Source organism: Gobius niger, assembly GCF_951799975.1.
Source record: "Gobius niger genome assembly, chromosome: 23".
NCBI lineage: Eukaryota > Metazoa > Chordata > Actinopteri > Gobiiformes > Gobiidae > Gobius > Gobius niger.
Window position 1 is genome coordinate 14,856,710 of NC_136874.1, and position 20,309 is coordinate 14,877,018.

The following is a 20,309-nucleotide window of genomic DNA, read 5'->3' on the forward strand; positions in this document are numbered from 1 at the left end:
GACACATTTCAGCAACACCTCATATAAAAGTCACAATGCTTGTACCATGTATCGCGATGGAAAATGTGTGACGATGTCGATTGTATGTTAAGATGCACTGAACACTCAAGCCCATGTTTATATCACTCAGATCAAAGTGCCAAGTCTGTAATGAAAGGCCAGTAACCACTGTCCGACTGAAACGGGTCATCCGTCCATTCACGAGGAAAACACTGTTCCGTTTGTGGAGTCAGGTGTACGCTGGGACGCTTTAAAGGTGCATTTAGTCACTTTTTATGTGGGGGCCCTGGAGCCACCGTGATGTTTTTATTGACATTTAAAGTTCCACAGTGCTCCTTTAAGCTCACAGCAGCTCCACTCACTGGGCCTCGGCTCTCGTTTGCTCTACTGCTTTGTTTTAATTGTCAAACATTTTACTTTTATGTGAAAAGCATTAAAAAAAAGAATGTCATATTTAAACTGTGAATGATCATTATTTTGTTTTTCTTTGGATGTTGGATTTGACAAAGTGTTGGGAATGTTTTTTTGTTATATATTTTGAGTCTCACATCTCAACACGCTCTCAAATCACGGATAAAAGTGTCTCAAGCTGACTTTTTGCAGTGTAGTCTTGCATCCAAGACGAATTTGAAACGGCCGCCTGACTCCCTTTCATTAGCACATACTTGCTCCACCACAGTCTATTGTCTTTACAATGCAGGCTTGACCTATAATGAAGGCGCAGGCCAGACCCAGGGGCCTCCAGCTCATGAGCTCATCAAGTAACCTTGTGTTGTCTCTACTACAGGCATGACCAGTTCAGGGTAATGACATTTCTTAAACTAGTCTAACCATCTGTCCCAGTTCCATCACAGATAATTGTCTAAAAGGAGTCTTTCTTTCTTTCTGGTTTTTGGAAGCCTCTGCATAACTGTACTTGGAATATTTGGGCTGAAATGAGGCGTGTGAAGAAAGGATATCGCTCCAGGGACATGATGACTTGACACAAGTAATACAGGAGGTGTTGTGATGGCCAACTCAAAGTGACCAAGGCTCGGTGCTCTCAGTCACATGGAGAGCCGTGAAATCTTGCTAAAAGGAGCTGCGCGCGCTCAGAGGCGCAGTTTGGAGCAGAGCGCGCGGAGATGAACATGCAGCTCTTCTTCATCGGACAGATCATCGGGGCAGTGTCCACCTTAGCCCTGCTCCTCTTCCTCCTGGCCCGGCTCTGGCCTCGCCGCGGCCCGGGGATGAGGGGCCAGGGTCACGCGGTGCTCATCACCGGCTGCGACAGCGGCTTCGGGCACATGCTGGCCGTGGCGCTGGACCGGACAGGCTTCACGGTGTTCGCGGGGTGTCTGCTGCCCGAGGGCGCGGGCGCACGGTGCCTGACCCGCCTCTGCTCCTCTCGGCTCCGGGTCCTGAAACTGGACGTGACCAGCGAGCAGGATGTCCAGCTGGCTCGGAGGACGGTCCAGGACAACCTGCCTGAGAAAGGTAGGGCTCCTGGAGAGGTCAGAACTTCACATAGGACCATTAGGTCAGCGACACGCAAAGGTGGGTAGAGCAGCCAAAATACTTACTCAAGTAACAGTACCGTTACTTTAAAGTCCTTTTAGCAAACTGAAGGAAAAGTAGTAGCTAAAGTAAGAGTAAAAAAGTAGCTTCCTATGAGAACATTTTTGGAGAGTGAATTAGTTTGATTGATGTTTCAGTTGGTATAGCCGACATTATGAGAAATAAAACATGAAACAATGTGAAAATTGTAATATTTTGAAAGAAAGTCCTTAGAGTCATATAAAGCTGGTGTTTGTTTTGAGTTCTACTTCCCTGAGTTTGACCTCTGCTTGTGTCAGGCCTGTGGGCAGTGGTGAACAATGCTGGGATCTCGGACTGGGCAGAGATCGAGTGGAGCTCCTCTCAGGACTTCCAGAACATGCTCAACGTGAACCTGATGGGCTGCATCCGGACGTCCATCGCCCTGCTGCCCCTGGTGCGCGTGGCTAAAGGTGAGTGAGCCTGAGGAGAGCTGCTCTGTGCTCTGAAGGGACCTAACTGACCTCTCTGCAGGCCGCATGGTGTTCGTGTCCAGCATCTTCTCCTTCTTCACCTGTCTCAACATGGCCGCCTACAGTGTGTCCAAGAGGGGCCTGGAGGCCTTCGCAGACTGCCTCCGAGTGGAGATGGCCAGTTTTGGGGTCAAGGTACTTTCTATCAACCTTCAGTCATGTGATGATGGGACAATAGTGTGACCGCTCTGCTCCTCAGGTCAGCATCATTCAGCCGGGGAACTTCGGCCAGGCCACCAACATCGTGAAGGTGAAGACGGATGACGAGATCTGGGCGCGGCTGGACGAGGAGCGCAAACACACCTTCAACAGGCGCTACATCGAGCTGGCAAACCAGTACTTCACCTCCTCCTGCCGCTCGGGCAGTGGCAGCGCCGCGCCCGTCGTCCAGGCTATGGTTCATGCCGTGACCTCAGGTCACCCCCGCAGCCGCTACCTGCTGGTCCCGCCCACGGAGCTCATCTTCTTTAGGCTCCTCCCTCTGCTGCCCACCGCTCTGACCGACGCCTTCTTCTCTCTGAGCTCCATGTACAGCACCAGGCGCAGGCTACTGTACGCACAGTAGGTCCTCCCTCTGCTGCCCACTCCGGGCAGGCGGGTGGGTGGATGGTGGTGGTGGTCGGAGGGGCCGATGGCGCAGACTGGTAGACTCGCTTCCATCAGACTACCCCAGGGCAGCTGTGGCTACATACATAGCTTACCACCACCGAGTGGTGTGTATGAATGATACACAATATTGTAAAGCGCGATATCAGACTAATGTCTTTTTATTATTCACAGAAGTCGTTCCTTTTAGCCTCAGCAAACGGGGCCTGGACCTCCATCATGTAAATAATGAATCTTTATTTCTGTGATTTTTCTCAGAAAATGATGTTTTGTGTCTGTGCATTATGGATTATTATTATTGGATGGTAGAACAGGAGTATGTATATATGTATATATTTTACTTTTGGAAAGTCTCTACCAACTTTCCAAAGCCATTTGAAAATGAACAATAACATATTGTAATAATGTAAGTGAGTTATTATACAGGGCTGTCCACACCTTGTGTTGTCCCATCTGGGGTCAAATGGGTTGTTATGTTTTTTTCTAAATAAAGATTGCTTTGATTTCAGTTTTGATCACATTTCTGATTTGTGAATTTAGTTCCAACTTCTAAGGTATTCAGACTGGTGTTTTTAAAACCCTGAATAAGTTTAAGTTGAATTCTTGATGTTATTATTCTGCAGCCACACGTCGCTCAGAGGTAAAGGATCTGTGTCCTATAGTGACTCCAGTGTCTTAATAACTGGGGCCCGACTGACGGGGACTGACTCCCTGCTCTTCTCACTTCATACTAAACTGCCCCGTCCACCTGGGTAAGAAGAAAAGAGCTGCTTTTGCTCATTTCAGTTTAGACTGAATTAAAAGGGACCAATAAATCTCAAAGCCACCCCTTCACCCAACCTGAAGTTTAGAAGAGAAATGAAACCAGTGGCTGACCGTACTTAACCAGATTCAGCAAATCAGCCATTCCTAGAAAGAGCTTGACGTCAACACAATATTTTTGGACGACACAAATAGAAGTCGTTATCCACGCTTTTTTAAATTTCCCCTCGGGATGGAACAGTTTCACAGAGCACTTTAAACTTCCCAAAGCAAGTCGTCTGGACTAGTGTCTCAGCCTCACATCAAGAAGGTGCAGATCATGAACATGACGCCACCTCCCTTTACATGGAAAAGTATTTTTCAACTTTGGTTTAAACACATCGTTTTGTCTTGGTAATAACTGAACTTGAATCCAGACCTCCTTCTCCCCAGACACCTCCACCGCCCCCACCTAAACTACAGCAAACAAACAGGGGCAACAAGACAAATCAAGCATCGGATTTAACTTCAAAACAAGTTTAATAAAGAGCAAGAGAATCTTCTATTTAGCTTGAAAAGAAACGTTAAAGAAGGAAACAATACAAATCAAGCAAGAAATTATAATAATACAAATAATAATAATAAAAGTAAAATGAATGAAAATACTACTAATAAAAATACTACTACTACTACTACTACTACTACTACTACTACTACTACCACTACTACTACTACTACTACTACTACTACTACTACTACTACTACTACTACTACTACTACTACTACTACTACTACTACTACTACTACTACTACTACTACTACTACCACTACTACTACTACTACTACTACTAATACTACTACTACCACCACTACTACTACTACTACTACTACTACTAAAAATAATAATAATAATAATAAAAATGTATTTATTTATTTATTGTGATTTGTTTCTTTTGTTTTGTCATGTAAATAAACTTGGCTGTAGATCTCAGTCTTTCAAAGGCCTTTGTCAGATTAAAAAGAAACCACGAATAGTATCAAAACTAAGTAAAAAAAACACTGCTGCATGGCCAGAAGAGTCACAATCCTATTTAGAAAAAAGTTATGTAACAGAAAATAAATCTAATTTAAGTGAATAACCCATTTTCACAACAACAGTCGCTGACTTCAGACGTGATCAGTGGGACAAACACTTTGTAAGAAATGAGCATCACTTGGTTAGTGTTAGTCTGCTCTCTGACTCTTCCTCGTTGGGCTTATTGAGGAGCTTTTATGAAATACTCTCACGCAGACTCTTTGATTCTCATGCTCTCCTCTCAGTCTCAGTTGTCATGTCAGTAGCATATGGAGTGACTAAATGTGTACATTTATCACAGGACGTGGCCCAGGGCCAGATCAGACACAGCACAGTTACAGTCCACTGTTCGTCTGGACTTTCCCTGGACTGTGAAGTGGTTCAAAAAAAAGAAAACCTTTTCAGCTTCAAAAACACGGGTCATTCCAGCACTAAATGTTCTCCTCTAACTAAACTATGTTGTCAGTGGCTGCCAGATTTGTTTTTTGCAGGTTTTTTTTCAAACTGTTTCACTTCACTCTGCTTCATGCCAGAGGAGAGAGACAGGCGTCTAATTCTGCACAGACTCTTTGACCTGCATGTCCTCCCTATAGCGTATAGGCCTTTAGCCCTTATGATCATGGTTATAGGTTATAACTCATTTCAAAAGCCTGAATCTACTGTAATATTGGATATTCAATCACCTATGTGATATGTTATGGCTCAGTGAGGATAAAGTAGAACAAAAAGTTTGAAAGAAGTACAATGAGAGTGAATCTGTGGCTCATGTGTTGGGATGTCATGTGCAGATACTTAGTAGGATTTGAGCTCCACATTGCAATGTGCAGAGTAGCCGCTGGGGGCAGCAGTGGTTCTGACAGTCTTCCTCTCCCTGTCAGAGCAGCAGAGAGTTGGAAATGTGACGAGAGAGAAAGTCATTTACTTAAAGAAAAATAAAAAGAATAAGAGTGACCGCCTCATATCAATTGTGAAAGTGGATCAAAATGAATCGATAAACAAACTTAAAAATAGTATTCGATAATACTTCTTAAAAGTATAACAGCCGCGCGGGGTTTAGCATTCGCAGCTGTGAGGAGCAGAGTCGCTCTTGACGCTTTGTTGATCTTTGGCAGGAGCATCGCCCCGCTGTAAACATTAGGAGATGGACGTTGTGAAATGGCTGTTTTTGCGGGATTATTTTTTGTTTTCTGAAATGTTAACAGCGTTTATTTGATTTAAAGCTTGGTTGCTGAAAGGTGAGCTAAATGAAGGCTAGGTTATAGCTTTGTCCGACGCCTAGAGCGATTAGCAATGACCAGCTAAGTGTATGCTAGTAGTGTCCAGTGTGTAGAAACAGATGCCAGAGGGACTGACTGTAAGATAATGGGAAATCACTTTGACTAAACATCGGAGAGAAGCGTAGCCAGACAGGAAGTTGAGATTTGTGCATTTGAATTCCACACATCAGTGTTTTTGTTGTTTTTTTATAATGAGTTGTCTCTCCCTGACAGCTGAAGGAGCAGCTCTGAAGGTGATGGAGAACTGACCACAGGGATGGAAGGGTCTGAGAGGAGGTAGGTCTTCGCTGTGTTTGGCTCCATGGGTTCAACTTGGGAAAGAGCCTAAGTACAAAGTCCTCCGTGTTGTTTTCCAACATCAGTGTACAGCACACAGAGGGCTTTGTATCTTAGTGTGATGACTCAGTGTCAACATCAGGCTTGCTTTGGGGAATTCAACTGTGGATTCCAACAAACTTTGAGAGAAATAAAAACTCACCCATTGCTTTTATATAATGGTAAAAGGTCACATTTATATAGCTTTACATCAAGGACCCACTCACCCATTCACACACCAGTGTGCGCAGACACTGGAGGCACGGTGGGTGAAGTGTCTTGCCCAAGGACAGTGTGCACCTGCGGGATTCAAACCGCTGACCCTTGGATCACAAGACGAGCCGCTCTACTCTCTGCGCCGCTGTGTCGCCTCTTGAGTTGTGTTTGTGTTTTGTTTGTGTTGCAGCTGTGAGGAGCAGAGTGCAAAGGCCAGAGGGCTGCTCCACACGTGGAAGGGCTACTCCTGCAGCGTCACCCCAGAGAGACTGTCCCTGCCCCGGCCGGTGCTCCAGGTGGCTCTGGGCACTCAGCATGGACTTCTGCTGCTGGAAGGTACGAGCTTAACGTCAGTGTTGCACTGTTAGAACGGGCTGAGCAATTACTCAAAACTGAGGTCTACTTTGGTCAATCTCATTAATCTTCATGGAGCTTTATAATCGTCAGGTTTACAGCCGTGTTTATGGCAGAAATAGCTCCGAGTTTTGGAGGAGACAATTGGTCAATTATTTGTGTCCAATGTTACTGGAGGGAAGCATTAGTTTTAGTTTGAACTGGTTTGTATAGAAAGACTGTGTAACTCATGAATCAGCTACATGTATTCATTTTCAGATGAAATAATGTAATCAAACTGAAAATGTAGATTCATCAACATAAGAAAAAGAAGCGTGATTATTCTTTTGCCATATCATCCAGCCCTAGTGTTAGAATCAAACACTGACTCCAGATCCAGTTCTGTCCCTGTGTTGAGGCCTCATGCTCGATGCTCTGCTTACAGGGGGACAGGTGCACAGTTTCGGGGTGCTCCCGTGGCGGCAGACTCGTGTCCCAGAGCACAGCCCGGTGCTGGAGGTGGCGCTGAGTGGGCAGCGTGTGGTCTGTGTGGCAGCAGGAAGCCTCCACTGTGGGGCTGTGACAGAGGATGGGGGGGTGCACATGTGGGGGGACAATAGTGCGGGACAGTGTGGTCTGACAGGCCTCAGCACTGTGCCCAACCCCACGCCCCTGGCCCTGCTGGACTCCACTCCTCCTCAGAGGGTCCTGGTGCTGGAGCTGTCCTGTGGGGACAGGCACACCCTGGCCCTCTCTGCCCAGAGGGAGGTGTGGAGCTGGGGGTCCGAGCGGCCCCACAAGGTGCAGCAGCTGGAGGGGAGGTATGTTCTGCAGGTGGCCTGTGGCGGCGCTCACAGTCTGGCTCTGGTGCGCTGCCTCGGACCTGCTGACGTCAGTCGCCCCCCTGTGGATAAGTGTGGTCAATGCCACCAGCTGCTGTACACCATGACTGACAAAGAAGACCACGTGATCATCTCGGACAACCACTACTGTCCCCTGAGAGGAGAGTCACTTCAGACGGCCCTTCCTGACCCTGTGCCTCCCTCTGTCTGCGACGCCAACACAACAGCATCACCGACTGTCTCAGAAGGGGAGCATTTAGCCAATGGAGGGCTGTCTGCAGCAGATTCAGCCCCGCAGCCCCAGGAAGTGAGCTCTGCTGCGGTCAAGACGTCCCAGTATCCAGACAAGCAGGAGGTCAACGACTACCTGAGGAGACTGTCCCACCACAGTGAGGCACAGGGCCGGAAGGGACTGCAGGCTCTGCTGGTAAGACCCAGTCCACACTAGTCCCTCTGTCCTGTCTCTGCACGGCCCCTCCAAGACACTGACAAAGAAAGCAATCTTTCATCCTTCATATCATCTTCACATATGTCAGAAGTGAAGGGGTGTTTTCCAAAATGACAGCACACTGAGTGTCTTCAATGCAATGACTGAGAGCCTACACAGACAGCTGAGTCACGCACATTTTCTCTGGTGAACCAAGAGCAGCGGTGGCAGAAGCAGTAGTTAAAGCACATAATCTTCAGGTCTTCAGGCGACGGCATCATCATAAATATCCTCGTGTTTGTCAGAGACGCTGCGAGCTTTTCCATGAGGAGAAGACGCGTCGTCCTCTGGCCCCGGCTTTTCACTTGTTCAATGATGAGCTGGAGAGTATTTATCTGTTTTAATCCTTTTGTTTAAGCCCAAAGGAAAATTAGACAAAAGAAGTCTCCTCTGCCGCCGCTAAAGTTCTGGTGGAAGATATTGACCCCATGTGGTTATTTTCCTTGCCTAGCCTAAAAGGTTTGTCATAAAAAAACATAAAACAGATTTTACATTACCACCTTTTTTTGGTTTAACGGTAGGACTGCAGGATATCGAAGTAACTTGCGATATGCGATACGGCTGTGCAATATCACGATAACGATATAATTGCGATATGTTCCATTCTCTTTCTCAGTTGTGTGAAGACTTTAGTGACGTTGGGATTTATTGTGGCTTCTCACGATACAGATATTGCATCACCTAATATCGCGATACGATTTATATTGCGATATATTGTGCAGCCCTAGTGCCTGCCTATGTTCTACCATGTTGACTCTGTTGGCCCACAGGCGCCCTCTGCAGGCGGCTCCTCGCTCAACAGCCTGGTGGTGTCCTGTGCCTCTGCGGTGGGCGAGCGCGTGGCCTCCACGTACGAGTCCCTGTCCCTGCGGCGGATGATGAACCTGTACCTGCCCACCAGCCTGTCCCGCTCGGAGGGGGACTCGGGCCAGGCCAAGAAGAGCTGCAGCACCGGGGACATCCAGGACGAGGCGGGGGGGCCCGGCCGCCGCCTGTCCCTGCCAGGACTGCTGTCTCAGGGTAGATACGCTGTTCACCTCTTATCCTCCTCGTATGGGTCGCTGCGTAAGTAGAGCTCCTCGCCGTGTGCCGTGGTGTGTTGGTGTTCGGTGGGTTCAGGAAGTCTTGGAACCCCCCTGTACGTTCAGATCTTACTGTCAAAGCTAAGTGAAAACTTCCTGAACCCACTGCGTTGGGGCTGACCTCATGTTCAGTGTTTGGTGTTGGTGACTTTCTCGTGCACTAATATGAAGTCACTGATCGATAGTCATTGATAAACCTGACCCGGCGTGTCCCCCGTGCACCGCAGTGTCCCCGCGCCTCCTGAGGAAGGCCGGCCGGCCCAGGACGCACGCTCTGGCTCCGTCCCCTGTGGGCGGAGTCTGTGAGGCCCCGGAGTCTCTGCCCTCTTTACACACCGAGGTCTGGAGCTGGGGCCAGGGCCAGCTCGGACAGCTGGGTCACGGAGACCAGCAGGACAGGTGGGTTCTACCAATGTCCCATAGATTTAAAGGAGGAGTATTAACTAGATTTAGGTACTATCGGTATTGACAAAATAAAAGTAGCAGAATCGTGTATCTTTAGTTTCGCTGCTGTTGGTCCAAGGACAGCATTAAAGGAAGTGACTTGGTAGCTTCAGCTTTTTCCCCCAAATGTTGCCCTTTTTTTTTTTTTTGCCCTATGTTTGCCCAATTTTTCCCCTCATTTTTGCATTTTTTTTCCTTTTTTTCCACATTTCTTGACACTGGAAATGAACCCGCTATTGTAAACATTCTAAACATTATTGTGATAGAGACGTGTTTGAGATTATGACCAAATACTCCATCTTCAATGAGACAGTAACCATGGTGACACACTGTTAACTGCTTGGAGTCATGTCTCAGCTGTGTATTATTTTGCAGAGCGCAGCCACAGTGCATCAAAAGTCTGACCAGCAAAGAGGTGGTGCGCGTGGCGGCTGGAGCGCAGCACTCCTTGGCGCTCACCGCCCAGTCCCAGGTCAGACGCCTCTCGCTCACGGCCCACACTGCCTGCCTCTCACCCGCCTGACTCTCTCGTGCTGCTATCTATCCAGGTGTTCTCTTGGGGCAGTAACTCCTCTGGTCAGCTGGGACACATGGAGCAGCCCAGCACCATCCCTCGCCTGGCCAAAGTGAGTGCGCCTTCGACCCGCTTGTCGGTTTCAAAGCTGTGAGGTTGAGTTTGTCCCGTGTGTGCAGCTGTCCGAGGGCATCCGCGTTTGGGACGTCAGCGCCGGGGACAGCCACACCCTGCTGCTGGCGGACGGCGACTGCATACAGCCCATCCTGTACTACAGCGGGCAGCAGGTGAACGAGGCGCCCGAGGAGAGCCCGGAGGAGCGAGGCGGGGCATACACGCAGCAGCCCGTCCTCCTGCCCTTCTGCATGAAAGTGAGTGTTGTGTCCCGTGACGTTTCGTTTGTCGGTGTGACCTGACCGGCGTCTTCTCCGTGCTGCAGCTGGGTTACATCAGCAGCGTGTTCGCCGGCGGTCTGCGCTGCGCTGCTCTCTGTGATCAGACCGCCATGGGCCACACCACGGCCAGCCTCCACGAGCTGGCCTCCGCAGAGAGGAGGTTCTACTGTAAACTGTGTGCTGTGAAGGCACAAGTCATACGCCCCCTACTGGAACAAGGTAAGAGGCTGCACAGGGGCGGGACGGTGTACGATAATATCACTTAGGGCCGCTGCAAGCCATCATAGTGCCCTGAGCAGAAATGTTATACAACTTTTTATGATATTTTTGTATATTTGACCTTGTAGTGACCTGGCGGCTGTATGAGTGGTCCGCATGGCACCTTTACTTTCGCTCACAGTTGTCTCGACAAAGCTCCAGGATCAATTGTTTTGTACGTTTGGTGAGAAAGCTTTAAATTGTTTGAAAACCTGCAAAACAATTGATCCTGGAGCGTTGTCGAGAACAACGTACAAATATCAACTTCTCGTCCACATTAAAAGTTATAGTAACACCTAAGTTTGCGGTGAACGTACTACGTTTGTGTGAGCGGGCCGAGTCTCCTCCTACTTGCTTCATCGCTCACATTGGCCACACTTCTACAACTTCTCTTTCTCATCGTTCTCTTTGAATGCGGCTCGTTCTTTTGTCAGCTGCGTTAATCACAGCGGCGTTAATGCTGTACAACCGTTCAGTCACAAAGGCCACAATGTGGTGCCCGACACACAGCGTGTAATGAAAAGAAGGCTCAATTAATTGATCATGGGATTTTAGATACTCGCCCAAAAAACATTGGCCTAGAGCACTTGGCTGTGTAAACAAAGCAGGCACTGTTAGTCCAGATTCTGTTTCCACCCTGTTCACTAACTAACTAACAAACACTTTCTCTGTGATTGTTAGTGTTTGTATAATATGGAGAACCTTCCTAGTTTTAGCTAGGTAGCCTATAGCTGCTACAAGCACTCAAATGCTATTTATAATGACCAATAAAGCACCGGCCCTTTTTTCTTGACAAAAACATATGAAACCCTCAGCTGTCGGCACACTTAAATCCTCGCTGTTTGCTTCTGTCTGTCTGTTCCGTGCAGAATCCGTGAGCTCGGCCTTGGGGCAGGACTCCTTTGCGCTGCTGCAGTCTTTATCCAGCCGTTTCAGTTTGCTGTGTCACCTCAGCGGGCAGCACGCAGCCAGTCTGTCTTCCAACCTGCGCCACAGACAAGACGCAAGCGCTCTGCTCCTCCTGGACCACATCCATGTTTTCGTGGACTGCTACCACGAGTATACACAATCCTGAACTTCTTTGTTTCTTACTAGCTCCATAACTTGTCAGATAACCACGTGTCGAGTCTAAACATCTGCAAAAAGGCCCTTTTCTCTAAGACTTTGCTGTCCTTGTCTCCAGGTATTGCAGTGTTTTGGGCAACTTCCAGGTCATTAGCGGTTTCCAGACTCTGACAAAGCCGTCCATGTGAGTAAGAACGGCGCGCCCACGTTTCGGGTTTGAAATGTGTGTTGTTACGCTGAGGTCATGATGTGCGCAGAGATGTCTTTGGGAAGAACCCCGAGCTGCTGCAGCGCATGGCCGAGTGCAGCGAGGAGAGTCCCACCACGGCCGACCTCCTGGCGGCGCTGTTCTACCTCCCCACCCTGCATCTTCAAGAGTACAGCCGGCTGCTGCTCAAAATGGCGGCTTGTTTTGAAGAGGTGGGTTGTCCATGTACATTTAAACTCATGATGATTTAGGTTGAGAGTACTGTGCGTGATGTTTTTGCCAGAGTTCGGCCGAGTACCAGAGGCTGCAGGACGCCAGCGCTCGGTTTGAAGCGGCCAACCTTCAGCTGAAGAGGAAACGCAAGGAGGCAGAGTTCACGCTTCACTTCTGGAAGAGCTTTCCTGGAAAAATGACGGTAGGAGCCACAGTGGTCTTGTAACATGTGTCTAGACAACGCGTGGGCGTGGAAGAGGCTCTTGATGAGCCATTAGCAGAGACTGTTCTGAGGTAGTGTGGCCCTCTTCCCTCAGGACTCCCTGCGGAAGCCCCACCGCCGGCTGGTCTGTGAGAGCAGTAACAGGGCCCTGAGCCTGCAGAACGCGGGGCGCTTCTCTGTCAACTGGTTCATCCTGTTCTCGGACGCCCTGGTGCACGCTCAGGTATGTCCACACACTCGCATCTTCTCCAGGAGGCAGAATATTTCATCTCTACTGTAGTTTAGACCCTCTTGCACTACCATAGTTTAACTTTAGACTCCCACAAGCCACTGCTGCCAACTCGCTGACTAGTTTGTTCAGTTGGTAAAACCTCTTGTCCTCTATTTGAATGTATGTGTGCCTCTTCCATGCTGCCAGGGCGTGGCCCCTCATAAAAACCCTGTAAGTATGTTTGACATTTGGGACTAGGGCTGGGTACCGTTACATCTAATTTCTATACCAGTACTTAAACGATACTTCGTTTTCGATACCAATACCTGAACGATTGGAGATAGGTTTTTGTCTCCAATGTGTGAAAAATGGGGAATAATTTGGGGAAAAATGGGGAGAAATTGGGAGAAATATAGTTTAACCGTCCCCAGCCCTATTTGGAACTGCTCAAGCTAAAACATAAATGTAACATTAACAGTCCTAAAACCCCTTTCTCCTGATTCATGCAATGTTGTGCTCTGTTTCTGTGATGTGCTGTTCTGTGTTCATTCTTGTGTAGTTCTCCACCCATCATGTGTTCCCCCTGGCAACGCTCTGGGTGGAGCCCATCCCCGACGACACCACTGGCCTGTGAGTTTGTCCGTCTCTCCAAAAGGTTTAATAATCCAAAATATGTGGTTATTTATATGTGCTTTACGTGCAGACATGGGCTGAAGGTCATCACCCCTGAGGAAAGCTTTAATCTCCTGGCCACGTCCGCTGCTGAAAAGGTACAGTTGCCATTTCATCTTTTTCCAGCGCAGCAGCCATCAGCCTCTCGCTTCGCTTCTTCTTAGGCCAAGTGGCTCCGCTCCATCAACCAGGCGGTGGAGCAGGCGCTGTGCGGAGGGGGGCGGGACTCCTCAGCCTGCGACTCTGGCAGCTGGGAGCCCCCCGTCTCCAGAAGCGCCTCCTTCACCTTTTATAAGGAGGGCCGCCTGAGGGAGGCCACGTACGAGGGGCAGTGGATGGCCGGAAAACCCCACGGCAGGTACACAACAGTTCATCCAGCGTCAGGAAGGAGAGATTTAAAAGCTACTCTAGAGCTAATGTTGGTTTGTTTACTACTAGGGGCGTTCTGAAATGGCCCGATGGAAGAATCTATTCAGGAGAGTTCAGGAACGGGTTTGAGGATGGGTGAGTATGTTACCTTTTGATCTAAAACGTCTAAAACAAAACATCCAGTAGTTTTGCTTCCTGACTCTCAAGCCATCTCACCGAAGCTCCTCCCACCACCCTCCTCTTGCTCTCCATTGCCATAAGACTCTGCTAAAGCTATTGCTAGCTTTTTGGGAGCTGGGAAAGATCCAAAGATTCAAAAATGAGAGTGGCTTGAAACACAATATTGTAAAAAGTGGGGAAAAATTTGGGAAAAATCTCTTAAAAAGTCGATTTTGCATCTCAGTGGAGCTGGGTGAGGTATTATTGTTTTAATCGAGACCCGTGCGCTGTTACAAAAATACCAAGGAGCTGATCTAGCATCATTTCTCTGTCTCTCTTTGCCGTCATTGATCAGGTACGGAGAATTCTTCGCTTTGAACAAGACACTACATAAAAACGATTACTACCAAGGATTCTGGAAGGATGGGAAGATGCACGGCTTGGGGACCCTGAGGTGAAACACTACACCGCACAGACTGATGACGCTGACACAGAGAACACGTGGAGAACCTCTCACCTCCTCTCTCACGCGGACAGATACGCCAACGGGGAGGTGTACGAGGGCTCGTTCCAGAGCGGCACGCGGCACGGCCACGGCATGCTGCGCACGGGGAAGCTCAACACCTCCTCCCCCAGCGTCTTCATCGGGCAGTGGGTCAACGACAAGAAGACGGGCTACGGGGTGTTCGACGACATCACCAAGTACTGACAACACGTTATTGGATGTTTTTAGAAGCGATGATGCTGCTTTGGGCGTGGCGTAATGATGTGTTTGCTTTGCACAGAGGGGAGAAGTACATGGGGCAGTGGCAGGAGCACCAGCGGCAGGGCACGGGGGTGGTGGTCACGCAGTTCGGCCTCTACTACGAAGGCGCTTTCAAGGACAACAAGATGATGGTGCGATAGTCGCTCTCTTACCGAAACAAAACACAAGGGAGAGCCCAAAGATCTTTGATTGAACTCTAGACAGGACATGGCCATAGAGTAATACACTGGAACCAATGGCAGTTCTGGCGGCCATCTTGTGCCTAGCCATAGAAACACCACTCATTTCCTTGATACTGTTTTGATCTGTTTTTAGTATTTTCATAACTCTTTGATAATTATGACTGACCTTATGTCAGATCTGGCAAGAAACTTAACGTCCTTTCTTTTATTACATTCATTATGTCTTCGTGTTTTCAAAATTCTTTGGTATACGTAGTGTCTTTCTAAAAGAACCCTTTAGACCATTAAGAAGATAAAGTTTTTTCAGTTTTATTAGAGGCACAGACTTCATTTGTTCATGGATTTTCCTCTGTCAAACAATGAAGCTAATTCGGCTAAACAACACGACTAAAAAAGACCATTCAAAGAAATGAAATGATCCTGACTGACATATGAGACTTAGAAGAAATAAACCAATCACACACAACGAGTTCCTCTCACATTCTGCCGTTGAATCACTGAAAGTGTTGCTGTAGGGCTTAGCCTCGCTGGCCAGTCACAGGATGTCCGATCTAGAGTTTTATTAATATCTTTGGGGGGGCTGTCCTGACGCCGCTGTGTGCTTCTAGGGCGCGGGTGTCCTGGTCGCGGAGGACGACACCACGTTTCAAGGGGAATTCTCAGACGACTGGACCTTGAATGGAAAGGTAAGCGAATTCAGACTTGAGCCAAATGCCGGCGAGTGTGATGCTATTTCGATCCTAAACAGGGCGTGCTGACCATGACAAACGGGGACTACCTGGAGGCTTCGTTTCACGGTGAATGGGGCTCTGGCATCAAACTGACCGGCTCCTACTTCAAGCCCCAAGTGTTTGACGCCGACAAGGACAAGACCGGAGCAACGTAAGTCACGGTAGTCGTCTGGCGCTCGAATTACAAGGTCCGCTCTTTAAGAAACGCGTCTTGCAGGAAGCTGGGCCGCCTGTGCGTCTGCGCCGACGACAAGTGGCAGGCGGTGTTTCAGGAGTGTTGGTCCGAGCTGGGCTGCACCGAGCCGGGACAGGGAGACGCCGCCAAAGCCTGGGACAACATCACGGCAGCACTGGCCAGCAACCCTCCACAAGTGCACGACAGGTGAGAAGACACTTTAAGCTAGGGCTGTGCAATTAATCGAAATTCGATTACGATTTCGATTACAACAGTAAACGATTACAAAAATAGCATAATCGCAAAAAAAATCGATTATTTTATTATTATATCGATTTTTTTTATTTTTTATTTTTTTAAATGCTTTTTTTTTTTTTTTACTTTTTTTTCTTCTAATTTTTGATTTTTGTCACTTTTTTGATGGATTTTTGTCTTTTTTTCTGCTGGATTTTTGTCTTTTTTTCTGCTGGATTTTTGTAATTTTTTTGATGGATTTTTGTCACTTTTTTGCTGGATTTTTGTCTTTTTCTGCTGGATTTTTGTCTTTTTTCTGCTGTTTTTTTTTTTTTAATTTTTTTGATGGATTTTTGTCACTTTTTTGCTGGATTTTTGTCTTTTTTCTGCTGGATTTTTGTAATTTTTTTGATGGATTTTTGTCACTTTTTTGGCTGGATTTTTGTCTTTTTTTCTGCTGGATTTTTGTAATTTTTTTGATGGATTTTTGTCTTTTTTCGCTGGATTTTTGTCACTTTTTTGATGGATTTTTTTAAACGCAACAAATAATCGTTTGAATAATCGTGATTTCAATTATGACAAAAATAATCGTGATTATTATTTTTTCAATAATCGAGCAGCCCTACTTTAAGCCTGCGCCCATGTGTGGTTCATTTTGTGCGTGTTCTCCAGCAACAGTCCGCAGACTCTGTCCCGAAGCCACAGCAGAACCCTGGAAAGCCTGGAGACGATCCTTCAGCATCACGGGCCGTTCACACTGGAGCGCTACCACACCATTCACCAGTATCTGATCAAGGTCAGATAACGTCTCTCAAATTGTTGACATTTTTCGTTTTCTCAATCTCAATGACCTGGTTTGTGGTTCGGCGCCAGGCCTGCGAGACGCCCCTGCACCCTCTGGGGCGGCTGTTGGAGGCCCTGGTGGCCGTGTACCGGATGACCTACGTGGGAGTCGGTGCTAACAGGAGACTCCTGCGCCAAGCGGTCAATGAGATCAAGTCCTACCTCAGCCGCATCTTTCACATCGTCCGGTACAGGCCCCCAAACGTCCCCAAACGTCAAATGGGCTGAGTGTTGTTACTGCAGTATTAGGCAAGCTTTTTTGTTTTTGTTTTTTATTTGCAGGTTTATTTTCCCCGACCTGCCAGAGGAGGGCGGTCAGATCCCAGAGCCCAGCAGTAAGCCCACGGAAAAGGAGGGGAGGTCATCTGATGGTGCACTAGAGTCTCCAAAACCTGTGTATGTGTCATGATCCTTTTTATTTTCCAAACCATGGGCGTCAGCAGCTTTCCAGTATAATGTTGTGATTGCTTCTTGTGTGTCCAGCCGCGTGGCCAGCTCCTCGGCGCTGCTGCTGCCCGTCCTGCTGCCCCGCCTGTACCCCCCGCTGTTCACCCTCTACGCCCTGGACAAGGAGAAGGAAGACGACGTGTACTGGGAGTGCGTCCTGCGGCTCAACAAGCAAGCCGACCTGGCCCTGCTGGCCTTCCTGGGAGTGCAGCAGTGAGCGTCCTTCCAAAACACCACAGGAATACCAGAAATGTTCCCAGGATAACGCTTGTGTTGTCATTTTAGAAAGTTTTGGCCGGTGATAGCGGATCCATCAGCGGCAGAGGGGCAGAGGACACAGGTATGAGTACAACACGAATGGCCATATTTGATAACTGTGTTGACAATCGTGATATTTTACTAAACCATTTAAACACAGTACATTCCATTACATTTAAACATTGCAAGGACATTTTTTATTCAGTACATTTTGGTCAAAATCAGGACCGAAACATGGCTAAAATGGAACAGTCATGACTTAAGACTTTTAAGAGCGTGTTTAATACATTTCTGTTTCAAAAATATGGTTATGTTTCAAAGATTAAGATAAAAATGTATAAAAAAGGATAAATGAGTAGTGTATTGTTGGTGTGTTTGAAAAGTCCGTGCAGCCAGGGAGGCTCCAGATTCTTCGTGTTTACCCAAATGGCTTTAAAGATCAGATCTGTTCTGATTCCAGGCGCTGCTTTAACCCTGTGGAAAATGAACCGCACTGTTCATGTCGGTCTGTGATCGTAAATCATGTCCTTGTCTTCTTCTTCTTCTTCGCTTCTGTCAGGCGCTTTTGGCTCCAAACCACAAGATAACACAGTAATGTTCCGTAGCTTCCTAATACTTGGGAGACGGCAGTGACAGGTCACAGCTCAGTGTGAAGAGGCCGGGGCTGAGAGGAAACGCTGTGGCTCACAGTCTGATGATTGGTTATAAGGTTGTTTATGAAGAAACAGCATCTGAAGGGCCTGCAGTCCAAACGAGGAGTGCTTCAGCCCCCCCACTCGCCTCACTTTTGATGTTGGATGGTCATTTTTCAGTGCAGCCCACTGTTTTTCAGGTCCTGTCCACCACTAAAGACGCGTGCTTCGCTTCTGCCGTGGAGACGCTTCAGCAGATCAGGTGCTGCTCTCAGAAAACCCCTTCATCATTCCTCCCCTCTGTCTTAAACACTGATGTGTGACGTTCCGTTCTGCAGCACCACCTTCACGCCCTCGGACAAGCTGCAGGTGATCCAGCTGACCTTCGAGGAGATCACTCAGGAGGTCCAGGCTCTGCTGCGGCAGGACTTCCTCTGGTCCATGGACGAGCTGTTCCCGGTCTTCCTCTACGTGGTGCTGCGCGCTCGGTCTGAGAATGCTCAACACTTTAGGATCGCTTTACATTCCACGGTTCCAGTGCTAATGTTGTCCTGTCTTTGTGGTGGCAGGATCAGAAACCTGGGCTCTGAGGTCAGCCTGATGGAGGACCTGATGGACCCCTGTGTGCAGCATGGAGAGCACGGGATTATGTTCACCACACTCAAGGTAAAGACGCTTTCCTTTGACTTTGACTACATTTATGATGAAATGTAGCTTTCCAGGCTTTCTCTGGTCTCCAAATGTCATGACAGAAGCTTATCCAAACAAAGCTGCGGCGAAGGTCTGTGCATTCATGAAGGATCCTTAACAAGGCATTGACATCACCTAAATGTAATTGATGGGTTGACAACAGCTGTATCAGGATCGCTTAATGGTTAAATGCTAACATTTATAGGAAGAATACATTGAGCAGGCTAACAGACTAGCTGGTTTGTTAACTGTCCGCATCAGTGTTAATTTTGACAACATATTTTATTTTAGTTTTAGTCTTAGTCTTTTGACTAAAATGTATTTTAATTTTAGTCAAGATTTTGTCAAAAAAAACTTTTCAATTTTAGTCTAGTTTTAGTCGACTAAAATTGCATGTCAATTTAGTCGACAAAAATTTAGACTAATTTAGTCGACTTATATTTATAATATTCATTATAATCATATTTAATCGTGGTCCTCGACTTCATGGAGCTGCTCCACATGAATAAAGCTCAGAGCTGATCCTTTGCCAGAGAATTTAAATGATCTGAGGCTCTTTCAGACGCTCAATACAAGTTTGGATGATTTTAGTCTCTCCTTTTCATTTTTATTTAGTCTTATTTTAGTCGACTAAAATATCTGGACATTTTAGTCACAGTTTTAGTCTCATGAGAAAGTTTTAATTTAGTTTTAGTCCAATTTTAGTCGTCAAAAATATCACTTTGACTAAAATTAAGACTAAATATTTTAGTTGACGAAATTAACACTGGTCCGCATATGCTAAGATCAAACCCCGCTTCTCCTTATTTCCTTGCGTTGCTCCGTATCTGTTGCTTCCAGGCTTGCTACTACCAGATCCAACACGAGAAGATCACATAGAAGACCCACGTGGGCCACAGACGTCCCGGGATGATGGGGCAAACGACCCGCCCAGTGCTGGGGCCTTGACCTCCAGACCGGGGCGCAGCCTAATGGAAGATGAGCGATAAACCCACCCATAGGCCAACGACTCAAAGGACTCATTTTGAAGACACAAACCTCTTTCTGTTTGAAGAATGTTGTCTCAGGTTCATACTGAATGTGAATATTTAATGCTACGATTATTTGTGACTGACCTGTACTGACCTGTATCTGACCTGAGGGAACGCAGAAGTTCATCTCCACATCTTGAAGCTATAACGAGTGTTATTATGTTTATTTATTTCCTTTCGGTTTCACAGTTCCTTTTGAAATACAGTATGTCAAATTTTGTGACTGTGTCTTTTACAAAATTGTACATGTACAGTATTGTTTCCCTGTAAAAGAGCAATAAATTATTTTTAATGGATGCTGGTTTGTAACGCAGCGCTGATTACTGAGGACAAGGAGACTCACAGTAGGTTGGAACGTCACAACAAGAAGTTCCTGGCTTCTTTTCCCATGTTTGCATGTTTTGTCTGATAAAACCTCTTCCCCCGCAGAAGAACAAGCACAATAGGTGGACGCTCCTGACCAAGATCCTGGCTGAAGATCTGGAGGAGGGTCCCTGTCCGTCCTCTGTGCTGCTGCTGCTGGTGAGAAGACTTAAGGAGCTTTGCAGAGTGGGCCACACTACTACG

At 47.3% G+C, this 20,309-nt stretch overlaps 2 protein-coding genes across 5 annotated transcripts; both read left to right on the top strand.

Moving 5' to 3' along the window:
* Positions 1–912: 912 nt before the first annotated feature.
* On the top strand, positions 913–2,628 carry LOC306982155 (D-beta-hydroxybutyrate dehydrogenase, mitochondrial). The gene is made up of 4 exons (XM_079581961.1): positions 913–1,476; positions 1,836–1,988; positions 2,050–2,183; positions 2,248–2,628. Exons 1-4 carry the CDS (start codon positions 1,125–1,127, stop codon positions 2,611–2,613), a joined length of 1,005 nt encoding a protein of 334 aa, XP_079438087.1. The 5' UTR covers positions 913–1,124; the 3' UTR covers positions 2,614–2,628.
* A 2,922-nt stretch (positions 2,629–5,550) lies between these two features.
* Positions 5,551–20,013, top strand: als2b (alsin Rho guanine nucleotide exchange factor ALS2 b). Of its 4 annotated transcripts, none has more exons than XM_079581906.1 (35): positions 5,551–5,705; positions 5,961–6,023; positions 6,469–6,614; positions 7,057–7,880; positions 8,711–9,005; positions 9,250–9,421; positions 9,842–9,938; positions 10,015–10,092; positions 10,160–10,351; positions 10,420–10,594; positions 11,503–11,692; positions 11,817–11,882; positions 11,956–12,118; positions 12,190–12,321; positions 12,437–12,565; positions 12,761–12,784; positions 13,113–13,183; positions 13,257–13,323; positions 13,390–13,583; positions 13,664–13,729; positions 14,109–14,207; positions 14,291–14,455; positions 14,539–14,650; positions 15,310–15,387; positions 15,450–15,583; positions 15,650–15,814; positions 16,514–16,637; positions 16,715–16,872; positions 16,967–17,080; positions 17,168–17,344; positions 17,417–17,471; positions 18,222–18,283; positions 18,360–18,509; positions 18,591–18,687; positions 19,552–20,013. In XM_079581906.1, the coding sequence occupies exons 2-35, from the start codon at positions 6,004–6,006 to the stop codon at positions 19,588–19,590; spliced, it is 4,830 nt and encodes a 1,609-aa protein (XP_079438032.1). In that variant the 5' UTR covers positions 5,551–5,705; positions 5,961–6,003; the 3' UTR covers positions 19,591–20,013. The 4 variants fall into 4 exon arrangements, with proteins under 4 accessions (XP_079438032.1, XP_079438034.1, XP_079438033.1 ...); XM_079581908.1 differs by having other exon boundaries at positions 8,711–8,960; XM_079581907.1 differs by lacking the exon at positions 12,761–12,784.
* Positions 20,014–20,309: the final 296 nt, after the last annotated feature.

What these genes read in the sequence shown, in the direction of transcription:
- LOC306982155 (XM_079581961.1), top strand. Translation starts at nt 1,125, where the DNA reads ATGAACATGCAGCTCTTCTTCATCGGACAGATCATCGGGGCAGTGTCC. An exon ending in GGACAACCTGCCTGAGAAAG is followed by an intron (nt 1,477 to 1,835) that starts GTAGGGCTCCTG and finishes TGCTTGTGTCAG; the next exon opens with GCCTGTGGGCAGTGGTGAAC. An exon ending in TGGCCAGTTTTGGGGTCAAG is followed by an intron (nt 2,184 to 2,247) that starts GTACTTTCTATC and finishes TCTGCTCCTCAG; the next exon opens with GTCAGCATCATTCAGCCGGG.
- als2b (XM_079581906.1), top strand. Translation starts at nt 6,004, where the DNA reads ATGGAAGGGTCTGAGAGGAG. An exon ending in ATGGAAGGGTCTGAGAGGAG is followed by an intron (nt 6,024 to 6,468) that starts GTAGGTCTTCGC and finishes TTTGTGTTGCAG; the next exon opens with CTGTGAGGAGCAGAGTGCAA. An exon ending in GCCTTCCTGGGAGTGCAGCA is followed by an intron (nt 17,345 to 17,416) that starts GTGAGCGTCCTT and finishes TTGTCATTTTAG; the next exon opens with AAAGTTTTGGCCGGTGATAG.